The sequence below is a fragment of the Drosophila grimshawi genome, unplaced genomic scaffold, assembly GCF_018153295.1.
Source record: "Drosophila grimshawi isolate 15287-2541.00 unplaced genomic scaffold, ASM1815329v1 contig_848, whole genome shotgun sequence".
Classification (NCBI taxonomy): Eukaryota; Metazoa; Arthropoda; class Insecta; order Diptera; family Drosophilidae; genus Drosophila; species Drosophila grimshawi.
The window spans coordinates 18,846,382-18,863,833 of NW_025063692.1; the positions used below are offsets into that span (position 1 = coordinate 18,846,382).

Genomic DNA, 17,452 nt, shown 5'->3' on the forward strand with positions numbered 1-17,452 from the left:
AACAACAAACATACACTGCGAGAGAAAGCGAGAGAGAGACAAAGAGACAGATGGAGAGGGAGAGAGAGAGAGAGCCAATTGATGGAGGCTGCTGCAAAATTACTGGAATTTGAAGCAACTAGCTTTAATCAAGCAAGTGACACGTATTTTAATTTCGAGAGTTTCGATTGGGAGCCAAGTGATTTGTATTCCGTCAGTTTTTGACGAAGAGTGCAAAATTAACCATGCCCTAAGCCAGCTTATATAGATAAACAGAAATGCAAATATCTAAAATGAAATGCAAAACCCACCCGAGAAACGCACAATGAACAACGAAACTAAGATACCCTATACAGGGTATTATTGGAAGTCAGCCTATCAGGTATTTAAGTATTTAAGACAAGAATATTGCGCAAATATGAAGATCCAAAATAATCATATAGAATACAAATACAAAAATAATCGAATTGGGTAAATTACATTTTGACACAAAAACAAAAAGGATTCTTTTGTGTTGCCGAAAAGAAAAATGTGTAAAAAGAGCAGACAGTTTTTGCCAGCCAAATGATTTATTTCAGTGTTACAACGACAGATGGATGTGCCCATTACATGAAGAGTTATAATAAAAAAAACAGCAGAAGATACACATATATATATGTATATATATATAAAAAATCAGAAAAATCAAATGCTTTGACATGAATAAAAATGCTTAATAATCTTTTACATGCATGTGATTTTGAAATGTAAAATAAATAATGACACACGACATAAGGCAGATCGAGTCAAAAATATTTGAATTTATGTACGTTGCCGCAAAAGTTGCTAAATTTGGCTGTGAATGCCACCAAATGTGCAAATATGCAATAAAATGAATTCAGAATTCCAGGGCAAAGAGTAAACGTACCACAAATGTACAATTCGTGCCGTTTTCCAGTGCACAATGGGAAATTCGACTCTTTGCTGTTGCGATATGGGAAACGAGAATTTCCCTTAAGCAGGGCGCTGGCTATAAAAACGCGCTGGCAGCGAAGCGGCGGCCCACAAAGCGACGGCGAACGCGACGCGACAGTTGCCAAACTCAAGCAACTAAACGTAACGCAACGCAACGTAACGTAACGTAACGTAACGAAAGTTGGTTTGAGCGGGCGGCCAAAGACGTAAACGTGCCAACCGTTAAACATAACGTTGGCCACAGCAGCGGATTCAAGCGTTTGCTCACAGCCAACAGCATATGCAACATTTTTTTGCGTGCACTTGTGTGTGTTTGTTATTTATGTTGTTCTTTTGAAATTGCCACACAAAAAAAAAAGAAAGAAAAAAAAACAGTGCTTCATTATGTGGCACATGTGAAAATGACACATTGAGAGCAGACACAGAGACAGAGACAGAGGCAGACACAGCGCAGTGCAACAGCGACACAAATTAGCAGCTGAATAGCGGTCACAGGACGGTTCGTACAAAACACCCTCTCCCCCCCCCCACCCCCCCAAGCCTTTCACCCCTCAACTACTACTATCCTAACGCTAGGCTTCGAAAATTTAGAAAAACTAATTCAAATACTGCATGAAACAAGACGATATAAATTCTTACAACTTTGAATAAATCATTCTAAGTGTTGCTAAATAGTGCGCTCTAATACAAAGATAAAAAAAGTTTGTTGGTTGGCTTTAATAAGACTCGGTTCCACATTAGAATATATGTTATGTTTGTCATGTTAGTCTCGTACTACTTCGATGCGAGTCACCTCCCAATTTAGCTGATAGCATAAAGAGCAAGCCAAAATTATTCCAATCACAAAGCAAAATATTTATCTTATGCCAGTAACCCACAGCAATAAATATGTTTGAATAAAATTGCTTGAAGCCAAAAAAAAAATTACTAATGAATATTTTAGTATTTTCAATGCTGATTTCAAGTCGATGCAGCAGTTAATTATAGACTAATAACACTCAGGCTTAGCTCAGCTTACCTAAACCTAATCAGCCTAATAAAAAAAAAAAACTTAATATGAACGTATTTCGATTTCGTGTTAAAAAAATAAATAAAACAAATTTATAATTGCACAAATTAAATAGAATTTGTTGTGACATTTGTATTTTGATTGAATTTGGAATTGCTATGAAATTACTTAACAACCATGACAAGTAATGCACAATGCACATCTGTTGCTTAATTTCTTATAAATCGAAATATATATATATATATCTATATACATATATAGTTCATTATTATTCTTATTCCATTTTGATTGCATTAAATTGGTATGAATCGTCTGTTTTTGTGGTATGGCAGGCTTAAATTTTAATGTATTAATTATATAAGAGAGCGAGAGAACGAGAGAAATATTTAAAGGCGTTTGCACAATGACAGCAATTTGATACAACTGAATTCAACTTATACAGACTTGGACTGTTCCTGAACATATATATTGTTGTCCGACTGACTCGATGATCTCAACCATTTCTCTGTGGAATGCGAAAGACACAGCAATGTTTGCATGCACTTTTCTTTATTTAAATCAAATGACGCAATGCAAAATGCAATTCAATATTAAAACTAAGGATCTCAAGTCAGGCAGTAAGAAGACAACAAACTGAATTCAATCCTCGAATATAGAGAGAAATTAATAGTTGAGGCGCATAATGAGCATAAATCATTGGTTTGCATTGCTACAAATTAGAATTCACTTTGCGAACTATATCGCACTGTACTCGTACTCATACTCATACTCGTACTGGTACTCTTATCCATATCCGTAACCGTACCCGTAACCGCACCCAGACCCACGTCCAAATTTGCCCATTTCCCGCATCATTCATTTATTCAGTTGATTCGGCTGCGGGCCGTGCTTGCCCATATTGAGGGAAGCAGCGCTCCATTAGAGAGCCATGTTTCGTGCCCGGCCATTTAATTGTGTGTGTCCCGTGGTGTCTGTAACAGTGCCAGTGTCTGTGTGTGTGTGTGTATGTGTTGGTGTGTGTGTGTGTGTCTATGACTATAAATGGAAGTGTATTGTTGGATGGGGCTTTTCTTATATTGTTTGGATTTCCATTTCAATTTGATTCCTTTCCTTTCTATTCCTTTCACTTCGGTTCGATTTGATTCAGTTCGATTCAGTTCGATTCGATTCGATTCGATTCGTATTGTTTCGTTTCGTATTCATTTCCTTTGGCTTCGATTCGTTTGGTTAGAATTCGACTGAATTGAATTCGTTTGCTGGTAATGAAGCTAGTTGCCGCTAGTTTTCGCCATTGCCGCACAATACTAGTTACCATATTTTTATGGTCGTTTTGTCGCCAGAGTGTCCTTCAGTTTTAGCATCAACATCAGCATCAGCATCAACATCAGCATCAGCATCAAGTGTCTTTTGACGTTGATCGTGACTGAGGGCGTAGGGGAATAGGGGAGTAGGGGAAAGGGTCCACTTTCGATTGCTCGTTTGATTGGCCCCACTCGACTGGATGGGGTTTGAAGAGGCGCTCAAAGGGCAAAGTGAAAGGGATGGTAAAGGGAACTGTAGTGTTCCGGCTTGATTGTGCACAATGTTGTTTGCCAAATACGAAAAGCAGTTGAAGTTTGCTATCTAAATTCACGAATGGGGCGAAACTTTCGAGTGTAATGCAATTTTCAATCTATTTTCTGTTTGCAATGTAACAACAATGTGTGTGCGAGTATACACTCTATTCGTATCACATTTAGTATTATAAAGTCAGGATTCTTGAACATTTGAATAGTTATTTTTATGCTGGTTTTCGTTTTCAACCAAATTGCCTCAATATAATGCTCGGCAGCACACACAAATGTATTGTTAACAGCTAAATTAACTTGATACGAGTACTTTACTATATTCAGCTTCTCCTCTCACAATTCACGACATGGCAGCTGACAAAAAATAAAAGGAAATCTTAATTCTTATACAGAAATTGTGAGCCTGCACTTAAATTGTCAAATGCAAACATTATTCCACAATACTTAAATTCTATTAAATGAAGCGTTGGCTTAGTTTGGACAGGTGGATTAGAACAAGAGAAAGCGATTTTCATGTTTGACACATACACACACTCACACACATACACACACACACACACACATTCACACACTCATTCGTAAACACTCATTCACACACTCATTCGCACACTCATTCGCACACATATTAGAGTGTTTATGAACGGTGAGCGGGAGGAGTGGGAAAACTTGGGAACCTTGAATGGCGTTTCAGGGAGCTTCATTAGGCGCTTAACAACACTGCACTCTGAATATTCCAGTGAAATATTTTCGAAAATCCCAGAAACCGAGGCCAACTCAACCAAATGATTCATTAAAGCAATTAACAGCCAGCTGACCAATACCACCAAAAATGTTGCTCATTTCTCTTGCAGACATCTGAAAAAGCTGGAATTGAAGCAGCAACCACAGCAGCAGCAGCAGCAGCGGCAGCAGCAGCGACAGCAGCATCCGGGAGGGAGTTGGTGGTGCCACCAAATGCTCATTGAAATTTACGATTATGCTGCGAAATTATTAAACAATATGACCGCAAGAACAGCAACAATCATTAATAATCTGGCCAACGGGACAACAGCAACAGCAACAACGACACCAACAGCAACAAAAACAGCAGCAGAAGCAGCTGCAGCCACGTCGCCCATTCAAGTGGACAGGCCAAATCCCAGGACGGCCACAAATCTCACGTCCAAACTGCTGCAGGCAACCACCGGCAATATGAAAACGCTGCTCAACCGCACGCTGGCCACGATTGCCGCCCAGCATGCCACGTTGCCCACACTGCTGCTGCATGGTGGTCTTGCCGCTGACGTCACCAGTGGGCAGCGCATTAGGCAAATGCCATCCATTGCGAACAACAGCAACGCCTCCATCAGCAGCAACAGCAGCACCATCCTAACCACCAGCGCCAACTACAGCGATACTGGTGCAATTCAGGATGTGTACAATGCATTTAGCGGCACCTCCTCGTCGCCATCATTGTCCGTATCCTCATCTAATCTGAGCGGTTTCATCCAGTCCTCAACAACGGCAGCCAGCACAGTGTTGAGCAGCGCCATCACCCATTTGCCAACGGCGAGCAGCGGACCAGCAACCACATTCCCAGCACAGACGATGGCCACCTTTATTGCAGCCGGCAACAAGAATCGGGCTACCACCATCATTGTCTATCCAACGGGTGAGTCTAATGCAACCAGCTTTTCTCCATCTCTCTCTCTCTCTCTCTCTCTCTATCTATCTCTGTTTCTCTCTTATACAATCTCTCTCTTTGAATACTTTTTGCGTATTTTTTTGTGTCTGTTGTCTGCTCGATGGGATCTATTTGTTGGTTCAGTTTGTGCATCGAGCTCAACGTTTCCAATGTCGGCTCTAGCTAATGGAGCAGAATATTGCATAAGTTGTCATTGGTGGTCATTCTTCCACTTGTTTGCAATCCATTTTGATTTATGCATGCATTTCTCGCACATTTCATATTTTCTTATATTTTTGCATTTCACACTTGCCAATAAAAGCGTCATCAAAATGGAATAAAATCAAACCAAACCAGAAGCCACTAAACTGAGACTGAAGCAGAATATTAGTGATGCATTTGCGAATTTCCACTTAACACCCAATCCCTGATTGGAAGTCATTTGTTGTCCTTTCAAGCTTCGCCTTCATTTTCAGTCGAGAATTTGACATACTTTGGATGGACATTCATTTGTTTGGCCCTTGGCTAATAATTGGTGGCTGGTGTCAGTTAATCATAATTGTGACTTGGGCCAAAGTCAATGAATGTTTAAATACGTAATTTGTATTCGGCTGGCGCTTAGTCGATTAGCACGCTCGTCACATTAATGTCGGGCATTGGGAATAGGTGCCAGATCGCCAACCAAGCCTGCCAATAATCAAATCAGCTCAGCTCAACTCAGCTCAGTCAGCCAGTCAGCCAGTTAGCCAGTTAACAAGTCAACCAGACGGGGCAGATGCGGAGTGGCGGACGAGGAGGAAGTCGCGTGCCAGGTCCAATTAGGAGCTAATTTGCATGATGCCATCCATTAGCTCATTATCTGCAATAGCTCCGATTGCCGAGTGAACCGCTCGTACACCCACCAGATTAACCAGTTAGGGTGTTGCCTGTTTATTTATTTACCTCTTTTTTTTTAATATACCCGCCGATCATTTAATGCCCAACAGGAGTCTAACAAAGTTATTGTCATTTGTAGCATATTTCTTCGCGATATCAGTGATCCTTTTCTTAACTGCAGCTTCTATTAGCCCGAAAATAAATTGAAAGATACAAGATTAAAGTTCATTCGAGTCGCAGTAGTCACAGCTGTAGTGAATGAATGAATTTCCCGAGAGAAAACATTTGTAATTCGTACAATTTCTAATGTATAATCGTAGACTACAGGGTAACCTCAAGTCAAGCACTCTTGTGAGAAAGAGTGTTCACTTATCTGTGCACTTATTGTGCCAGTGCAAAATACGTTTGACTTTTGTGGGGAAGAGGTGTGGCAGTGGCAGAAATAAGAAGTAAGGACCCAGGCATCCTTGGGCATTAATGCAGCAATTAGGCAAGTTTAAGTCGCATTAATTGTAGAGATTGGGCGACTATTAACGCGACTCAAACCGTTGATTGTTTTGGGCAGCATCAGCAGCATCCGTAGCATCATTATGGGTTCTTAATTTGGCTCTGGGGCCTAAGTGCAGACGACAAACTCGCAGGATATTCACAAATGTGAGTGCTGTAAATGCCGCTGGCTGCTGCCGCTGGCTGCTGCCAAATGTGGTTTTTAGTTCCCGTCTGCTGACTCAGTTGTCCTTATTAAGACAAATCCGATAGTCGTCATCGTCGTCGTCGTTGTCATCGTCGGTTTCGACGCTAATATCTCGTATCCTTATCATGCTGCTTATCTTCGCTATATCAGTATCGACAAGCGACAATGTCAATGTCAGCGCTTTCAATGGCCTCCGGCTGTGGTTGGCAATTGTGGGCGGTCCCCTACACGCCCTCGTAACACTGACTGAGTGAGTGTACCACAGTTGTCGGTGGCAAGCACGTTGAGGGGCTGGTTGGCGGTGCCCGACACAAAAATACTTTCCGAGAGCGCTACCAAACTTGTCCATTTCCACAGCAACAACGACAAACAGCCACATCGAATACAACGTTGTAATAAAATATGTGCAAACATACATACATACATACATAAATACATACATAAATACATAGATACAGCCAAAAATGTATCGTAAATTTGGTGCAATAAATTTGTTCAACTTGAAGGCATACGTGCCAGATATTTGTTGAAATATTCTCTTAAATTCACTTGCTTGTCATTTTGCAATTGAGGCTACAAATATTTCCTCAGTATAACATGCATTTGCATAAATTAATATATATATATATATATATTATCTATATAATATATAAGTGAATAAATTTGTTTGGGAATATGCGAGAAAAACAATTTGATTTAGAAACTTAAGCGTATTAGACAATTAGAACAATTTGATATGAATATGATAATGATTATTTGGAATTTGTGGTTCGCTTGCACATCTAATTTAAAGGAATTTAAATGCGACGCCAAAAATACCTATTTGGAAAAGCAATCAATTTAGATTATGAGACTTAAAGTAACCGCAAAACTTTATATCCAAAATGCAAAGTGCGTAAAGAGCTTAAGCACGTTTTTGGGATTATATCAAAAGTTTTACGTTAATTCTCAACGAAATGTAATCAAGTATTTTGTGGACAGTGTCTCTCCTGGTTTTTTTTTTTTTTTTTTGTAAAGTGTCACGTGCAAGTATTGATCAAGTTTTGAGTTAGGACTGAAAGCTCTCGCTGACAAATATGCAACAGTCGTTATACGCTAAGCCAGACAGAAATATCTTCATATTCTGTTTGTTTCTCTGGTTTCAACTGGCGCCCCAAAAAACATGACTTGGTCACGAGCTCATCTCTGAGAAATACTCGCACCATTAGACGCGTTGACAGCTGATTGACTTTTCATTCAGCACTTACCAACACTCTCAAGTGAGTGATATATATATATATATATATATATATATATAGCACAGACTGCCTTTGCCATGGAAACATATCTTAGTATTTCACTAGCAACAACTGCTTTAACATCGCATGCCAAGTGAAGCTGAATGTCTGAAGATGATTTACTTTTGGAATTACTTGAGCACCAAGAGCAAATGTTATTTTAATACATACTACATATGGGACTGGGCTTAAATAGATATTATTATTTATGTATATTGTTTTTTTTTTTTATCTTCAATATTCATATTCGAAAAAAGAAAGTTTTGTCGAATTATCAGATTGATAAAACCGATGGTTTTTTGTTTTATTTGTTATTTTGCTTTCATTTATTACTTATTATATTATACTATTTATTATTATACTATGTTATTCGTTTTGATTTTTTATTTATTTTTTTATTTAATTTCCACAACTGACAAAATTTGTTTATGTTTAAAACACAAAATGTATAATTTATTGTGCTCTGAAGACGAATTCCAACGCTATTCAAAATATATCGGAGGACAAAAAGTACAAAATAAAATAGTAAAGTTTTTGAATTGAATGGAATATGAAATATATAGCAACATAAAATATAAGATGATAACGTTCTTTGAACTGACAATAACTCATTTAAGAATACTTGACCTGGCGCCAAATAAGCATTCATTTAACTTATTGACTTTTGATATTTGAGGTGAGCCATCTATATTCGTATATTACTATTTATATATTCTTATAATAGACATTCTTTCCGGTTTCTCATTGAATTCGACTAGCTGTGGCATGTGAATGCCCAAAACGCGCTCATCTCTAACCTGAATGCGAAAAATATTTATCTCTTTTTTTCCACTTGATTCCATCTTTTAGTCTGTCTCCAGCTTGTGGCTGACATTAATTTGGTAGCTGTTATTGTTGTTGTTGTTGTTGTTGTCGCTTTTGTAGCGCATTCCACGGCTGACTTCGAATATGCAAACATTCAATTTCCATTGGTTGAGTGGATGGGGTTGGGGATGGGAATGGGAATGGGGACTGCCTGCAGACATCGCGGAGGAGTCTTCGCAGGAGGCGCATAATTTTTATTGTATTTATTGAATATTTCCAGCATCAAACGCTGCCGCCTGATGACTCAGCCAAAATTACAGACTTCATCCGCAGGCGGGGAGTGGCTTGTTTAGCGAATGCTTCAACTCCAAGGGGCAACAGCAAGAACAAGAACAAAAACAACAGCAACAAGGAGTCCTAGTTTTAAGAAGCTGCTGCTGCTGCTGCTGCTGCTGCTGCTGCTGTTTCGCCTTGTATGTCTTCTCAGCCACCCCATCAGGGTTCAATTTGTGTAAATTTGAACTGTCACTTTGAAGGCGTTAATTGGATTCAATAACGTCAAACTGAGTGCGAGACATCAACAGTTCGGAGCTAGTGCAGCATCCGACCATCCATCCAGCCATCAGCTGTCTCTGCTGTCTCTGGTTTTTTTTTCTTTTGTGCCCTGCTCCTGTTGGCGCTCTCATATCCGTTTTAGCCAACTTAATCCCACACACCCCTGTCCACAGCATTTGCTGTACTCAGTGTACTGTGCTTGTTTGCCAAGTTATATTTAGGACACGACAACAACATTTTTGGGACATGGATTTTTGTGGCTTAGATTAAGGGGCGGGCAACTGGGAATGAGGGGGATGGAGGTGTGACGCCTTGGCATGATTGTAGTTGGATTGGATTGTGGGCGTGCCCAGTTTCAACAGTAAGCAGCAGCAGCAGCAGCAGCAGTCGCAGCAGCAGCACATCGCCAGCATACACTGAGAGAAAATTAATTTGAGTAAATGTTAGAAAATTACAATTTTACTTGGAGTCAGTTCCAAATTTTACTATACTAAAGAATACAAAAGTCCATGCTTAATTCTTTGTATATTGTATAATATTTAAAACGTTCTTCATTCAAATTTATTTCGCACAGTGTGCGCTAAAAATCAGTTCGTAGTATTTGAATGGCTTCAAATATATGTGTAATACATACATACATATATACATTTAATACATATACATGTATATATATATATATATATGTGTGTGTGTGTGTGTGTGTGTGTGTATTATACTTATAAGATATAATGTTTTTTGTGGCTTATCGGCTAAGGACCTTAATAAAAATGTTTGCCTAAGAGGATCGCAACAAATTGTTGTCTTTTGTTGTGGTTTTTTTGTTGTTGTTTTTTTTTTTTTTTTTTTTTTGAACATCCACTGAACTGCTTTTTCAGACAAACAAAAGACAAATTGAAACAAGAATAGCGATAACGTCAACAACTGCTTAAGTGGTGGCTGGTTGGGTTGCGCTGGTGGATGGTGGATGGTGGACGGTGGTGCAGCTGCCCAGCAGCCACGCCAGCCACACAAGCCACCGCACCGCGAAACCACTTAATCATCAAGATAAAAGGTTGAATGCTGCACGCGACCGGATGGAAATGAAATTAAAAAACGGAAACAAAAAATAAAATAAGAAGCAGAAAACAGAAAACAGAACACAGAACACAGAAACCGAGGACCGAGATAGGTATGAAAATGCAAATGATGCCAACGGTCGTAATTTGGTCAAAAGGCTTCTGGCCCAGATAAAAACCACGGCTCCCAGGTCGACGACTGTCAGCGCAAATAAGTGTTGCCTACATTTGGAGGCCCCATTTAAAACCCAAAATGAGAACAAGTAAAACTGCTTGTTGTTGTTGTCGTTGTCGTTGTTATTGTTGTTGTCGAGTGAGCTCGACTACGAAATACCCTGCACCCGGCTGTTAAATATATTCTAGTTCTATTGCCAAATATTCTCATAAATGTTTTACACACTCAAATGTAAACACACGCAATTAATTTAAATTATGTCTCAGTATATTATATATATTATATTTTGTATTTGAATAAAATGAAATGGCTATTTGACCAAATGAAATAAACTAGATCTGCGTGAGTTATACAAGAGAACAAGAGAATATGCCAAATTTGCAGTCTCCAACTATTATAGTCTCTGAGATCGGTTCATAAAGACGGACTTACTTTATGGGCTCGGAGATGTTTCATGCTGCCAGTTATGTTACCCATTTGCAATGGGTTGCAATGGGTATAATGAACCCGCCCCAAGATGAGCCACAAATTATGAGCAGAACATAAAAAAGACGATCAATTTTGTTGCCTACTTTACAGAGCATTCTGACAGCAGCTCTGTATTTCTGGCCAAAGGATATATGTATATATATATATATATATATACTCACTATATATAGTGAGTGTGTCCTTTGCAAAGTAAGCACATGAATAAATAATTTGCGGACGGGTTGGCATTTAACGTCTGACAGCAGCAATTAGGCAGCAAAAGCATAAAGTATAAAATAAGGAACATATGAAGTTTACTTTTTACAATTATTGCCCAGCTTATTACAATATGCACAAAGGGGCACATTTGCATACCCTTGCAGAAGGTATTTTCATTATACCCTCAACTTATTACAAATGGCAAGAAGGGTATAATCAGTTTGTGCAAAATCGATAGAAATAAAAGCCACAATTTTAAACGCAGAGCCTTCCTTATATATCATATGAGATGCCCAGATTATATATATATATATATATATATTATTGATTAACTGTACAGCAAGATCGAATAGATCGGCGTAGATATATATTTGCATTCTGATACAATAAATATTAATTTAGGAAGAGTATTTTGATTTTGTTCGTCTGTCAGTTGGTTAAGCGTTAGTTCAAATTCGGGCTGCTAAAATCGCTAAATCATCGCTATAGCTTAAGCGATTATAATATACACTCTAAATTTTAGACTAGAAAGTCTTTCTTGTGTTTACAAAGATTTTCTAGATGTAAGTAAATGAATTCTAAAAATTATAAAAGCTTGCGAGAATCCAAAAAATATTATGATTTGTATTTAATTTTTTTAGATATATTTTCGATTATGATCGAGTATCGCATTTCTAAAAAGTAGAAATGCAAAGCCCTCATTTATAGAAAAAAATCCATACTGAGTCAGCTATTGTATTAGAGTTTATCTGTCCCATATATCCGAGGAAGTCACCAAATTCACAGTCAAAATAACATCTGTAAGTTTTTTAATTTTAATTAAGTTGTATAAATTTAAAAAGTATCGAGAATGTTTAAGGTATATTTAAGATCTTATAATACTATTGTTTATTAATAATAAAGTCAACAAAAAAGCTAATTTTCGAGTTGCTTGTGTAAACTGTGTGAAAAATCAAATGAAAAATGTTTCCTGAAATTAAGAAAGAGAAAAAGCCGAATTTTTAGAAATATACTTTGTGGCACAAAAAGTATAATGAATTTCGAAAATCAATGGCGATTTTTCTGACTGAGTGTACTTGCCACAAATTTTACATTTTTTTTTGTTCTATTTCTATTTAAATATATTGTTCAAAAAATGTAGTTGGACAACAACCGATTTGTAGTGTCAAATTGTGAAACTTTGTGATCTGTTTTGTCTTTGCAGTTTCACCCGAATCGATTGTCATACCGATCGTTTCGTGCATCTTTGGCTTTCCCATCCTGGCGCTGATCGTCATCTGCTGCTTGAGGCGGCGGGCCAAGCTGGCCCGGGAGCGGGACAGGCGACGCAACTATGATATGCAGGACCACGCTGTCAGCCTGGTCAGATTTAGTCCAATTCATAGGCTTAGTGAGTTTGAGTGTTGTAATGTGTGTGTTTCAACTATATTTCTTTACATTTCTCTCTCGCTCTCACTTGAACTCTCCACCTGCCACTCTCTCTCTCTCTCTCTCTCTCTCTCTCTTTTCGTTTCTATTTACATTAACAGTCAAGTGCAGCTCGAATAATTTCACAACACATTTATATTACATACATACTTTCTTTATATAGATACATATCGCACACAATTTAGATCTTTATATATAGAGTATATCTCTCTCTCTTTGTCTCTCTCTCTTTGTCTCAAGCACTCTTTTTCTATATATACATATATATATATATGTGAATCTTGTTGTGGGTCTGCTTTCTCGTAGTAGTCTATTTATATTTTGCACCCTCAACAAAAACAAACGTCCCCTCGAAAATGTAATTGAATTTTTCCACTTTGTTTTACTTGCATAAATTGCATTTTAAACTGAGGGGCGCATATCAAACACCCGAAGCCTCATTGTTGCCCCCAATTGCCTGCCTGCCTGCCGGCCTGCCGGCCTGTCTGACTGCCACAACGCCCCCTTTGTTGTTTTCCACCTGTTTGGCAGTCGACCACTAATTGCAAAGCCACCAAAATCGAGAGTTTCAATTCCAAAAATGTTGATTGCCATAATTTTGAGGTCGACTAACAGCTAAATTTGCATTTTCAATTAAAAATCAATACCAAACCTTAATTAATGTAAAATTCCGAAATTACGAACTGATTAATTTTTAATGGCTTCAGCGAACATTTCGTTATGAAATTAAAACAAAAAAACAAAAAAACACTAAAAAAAAACAACCGAGTTATTGTGATATATTTATTCGATATTTATAACTAAGTATAACTAACATTATACTGCTCAACTGCAAGTCGGTTCTTTGTTACCTGCAATCAGCCCTTCCATTGCGTACCGGAAGAAGGTGTGCAAAAATACCTGAATTTTTATGCATTACGCACGAGAATCGGCATCTGAATTTTCATTTTGGAAATTTCGTTTTGACTGCCTGATTGCAATAATAAAAAAAAAGGATTTTTATCATTCTCAATTATTTGAGAGAAATTCCAAAAATATTCCGTTCATAAATCTCAATAAACGAACGGAAAAAGAAAAATGCTCAAATTTCCGCAATTTACGGATTTTACGGCCGCAAATATTTGAAGCGCACAAACCGGTTTTTATTTGCAAGGTTCAGGTGGGGGTTGGGGTAGGGGTTGGAAAGGGATATTTAAATTGCAGTGCAACAAACTTGGCCCACTTGCAAACGAGAGCACGCTGTAACAATCTATTATGCCCATTTGGACAAAGCCGGATATGAAACCTGGCCAAAAAAGAAACGAGCACAACTTGCGACTCGGTGTAGGAGTCAAGCTGGCGAGTGCCTGCTGCGACACACACACACACACACACACACACACACTGGGACAGCCACTCAATAAAAGCAAGTGTTCACACACACACACACACACACACACACACAAATGTCTGGCGTTTTGAGTGTGTCAAGCACAACAGGAGCAGCTGGCAGCATTCGCATTTGCATTTGCATTGCATACCTTTGGGCGCTTGCCCTCGTTTGCATATGAACAACATCAACATCAACATCAACAACAACATCAACAACAACATCAACAACAGCAGCAGCAACAGCGACAACAACGAGAAATAAAAACTTGCCCTTTTCACATTGCTGCACGCCACACACACTTGCCACATGCACGCACGCACAGCCAGCCATATTTTATGTCATCCCCTGTATCCCATAAATATGGCTAATATCAGCTATTCATACGCTGCGCGTTTGCATGCAACACCCAGCAGACATTGTATAGAACATTGCCACAGAACGTTGAAGTTACAGCTACGAATTTATTTAGTTTTTTGTGTCAACTAATATCAGTCGACGCTGAAAACTACAAAAAATCAACTAAAATTACAAATTGAAAATTTAATATTTAAATTTAAGTTCAAGAAAACAAAAATAAACACAAATTTGTATAAGTTTTCTGGGTGTGTTTAAATGCAGAATTGCCGAAAACTCAGTAATAAACCCAATCAGATCAAGATCCTGATCAGGGAAAATAACACAACAATTTTGATCTGCATTTGGAAGAGGATTTCTTTCTTTAAAAAAACACAACTCTTCAAATTAAAAAATGTTTACAAAGGTTTTCTAGATTTTGCTTTTGTTAAAGAAAATAAATAAATAAATGACACAAAATAGCAACGTTTCTGGAAGATTGTGTCTATTTTAATTTTCTTAATTTCAAAGCACTTTTTGCCAAAAATGTAGATAAAAATATGTCAAATTTGCAGTTTTAGCTTTCTTAATATTTATATTATTATGAAGAAGATAAGTAGAAGTACACACAAACATTTTAGATAGTTTATCAACTTCTTTTCAATTCTAAGAAATTGTATTTCGTATAAATTAAGTATTATTTTTAAAAACACAAAAAACTTTCTAGTTTTCAAGGCGATTCACATTTTAAAACTTATGTTTTTTTTTGTCTCTGCTTGTAGATTTTTGTATTCTGTATTCGAACACAAATTAAATTTAGCAATTTAAAAGAGGGTATCTTCAAGTCGAGTTTTGCATTTGAGATTACTGCACACTGAATATGAAATTCAATGATTCCTGCCACTTTGATGATGATGATAAAGAAGATGATGATGATGATGTTGACAATGTTGCTGTAGCTGTCACGATAACGGATTGTTGACAACCACAAAGCATACTTGTTGGTTGCCCCTTTAATTGTGGGCTGCCAATTTTTGGGTATTGCATATGTTTTCAAAACAATTATGCAGCATCAACTTTACCGCAAACCCATAGAACACAGTTCAACTCAAACCGTGCACAGTGGTGTGTGTCTGTGTGTGCGTGTGTGTGTCTGTGTGTGTGTCTGTGTGTGTGTGTGTCACTAATTAGGACAGGCTGCCTTTGGAATTCGGTTGGTTTTTTAATGTCGCAAGCAAACTCATTCCAGTCTGTCATGTCTTTGTCCCACTGTGCGCAAGTCATTGTCAGACCTGCAGCAAAGTGTGTATGTGTGTGTTGGAAGGAGGAGGAGGGGTGAGGGGGAGGGGTTTTTTGTCCTTTGCACGTTTTGACATTCACAATTCATAAACATTTTTCACATGCCGCACGTTTTTATTTGAAATAATATTTTAAATTTGTTTTTTGATTTAGCATTTGACTATTTTGAACTGAAAACTTTGAATTTGCAATAAAATTTTAATTGCTTTCCTTGTTGTTGTTGTTGGTGTTGGTGGTGTTGTTGTTGTTTTTTATTTGGCTGCCTGCAGATTACCGATCGTCGCGAGCTATCAGTCTACGTCCTGAACGAAGCCTAAGCCAGGGCTTCACCTCGCTGGAGCTGGACACCGTGCTGGAGGAGCGCTGCAGCGATGTGGAACAGACGCAAACCGAAATCCTAAATCCCGAATCGCCCATGGACACCAACTCCTCCTACAAGATGTCCTTCTCATCGAGCTAACAGTTAGCAGCAAAACAACAGCAGCAACAGCAAAAGCAGCAAAAGCAGCAGCAGCAGCCGCAGGAACAACAACAGCAACAGCAGCTGCAGCAGCCGACGACAACGATGGCAACACGCTCTGCGCTCACGTCGCCGTCGACGTCAATGTTAACGTTGTCGCCGTCGCTTCGCAAGGCGGGCAGCATGCGTGAATCGCACGATCCGGCAGCACTGGCGAAGCGTCGCAGTCGTCTACTCGAGCTGCGCGCCGCCAGCACCAGCAGCAGCGGCAGCAGCAGTCAGGCAAGCGAAGCAGCAATTGCTTTTGGCATCGGTGGTGGTAAACGGGGCTCGAAACGTGACCGTCGACGTGGTGGCGCCGGTGCCGCCAGTGGCTCAACAGCGTCCACAATGCGCAAATCGCAGTCATTGGACGCCGCGGAGAGTTATTCGCTGTCCAGCATTCAGTCGCCATTGTGGGTAACGCTGACGAATGCGCGCACCATCGAGGAACTGGCACAGCAGAAATTGTAGATGGCGCCAACAAAAGAAGAACCCACCAAACCAAGCAAAGCAAAACAAAACACCCAACAGATGTTGTAACAGCTGTTAACACTCCACAGCCCCCCTTCCAAAAATGGCATTACTCTATAATGGTGAATTAAGCGAAATCCAACGGTTTTTCTCATAGCATACACAAATACATACATACATACATAGATAAATCCACCTTGTAAATGTTTAAGTAAATGTAACAGAATAACGAGTATACAAAACAAGTTACAACATTAACAAATGCAAATATTTCAAGTATTGACCAAATGTAGTCCAAAAATAAATCTGAAACAAAATACAAAACAAAAATAAAGTTAAATGCATTTCAATTAATTTTACAGGTCTATTTGGCGTTCAAAAACAGTGCTGATTAACACGATATGTTGGACATAAGCGTCTGATAGCAGCCATAGAACCTAACAGCGTGCATTCCATTTTTAGAAGCATTGTGAAGTTAACAGTGATTGTGACTTATGTAAAACGATGATAGGTGGCGCCAGCACTGCACTGCACCTGTGCAATGCGTAATTTAAGTTAACAGCATTGCGCAGCGGCCGTAAACTGCTTGCGGGCAATTCAAAATCAAACGACGTTTTTTTTTTGTTTTATAGGTTTTTTTTTGTTTTTATTTAAATTATCTTGTATATATAATAAGAGCTTAAAATACAAATTTAATTTCATTATCAAAATACATTGTTATACAATTTCCTTAGTTGTTTGTTTTTTTCTT

The 17,452-nt window shown here is 38.5% G+C and overlaps 1 protein-coding gene across 1 annotated transcript; it reads left to right on the forward strand.

The window, feature by feature from the left end:
• Positions 1 to 1,268: 1,268 nt before the first annotated feature.
• Positions 1,269 to 17,015, forward strand: LOC6565109 (AF4/FMR2 family member lilli). The gene is given in 4 exon segments (XM_001991506.2): positions 1,269 to 1,432; positions 4,362 to 5,161; positions 12,501 to 12,686; positions 15,998 to 17,015. Coding segments are annotated over 3 exon segments (1,587 nt in total). The 5' UTR covers positions 1,269 to 1,432; positions 4,362 to 4,464; the 3' UTR covers positions 16,702 to 17,015.
• The last annotated feature ends 437 nt before the right edge of the window (positions 17,016 to 17,452 follow it).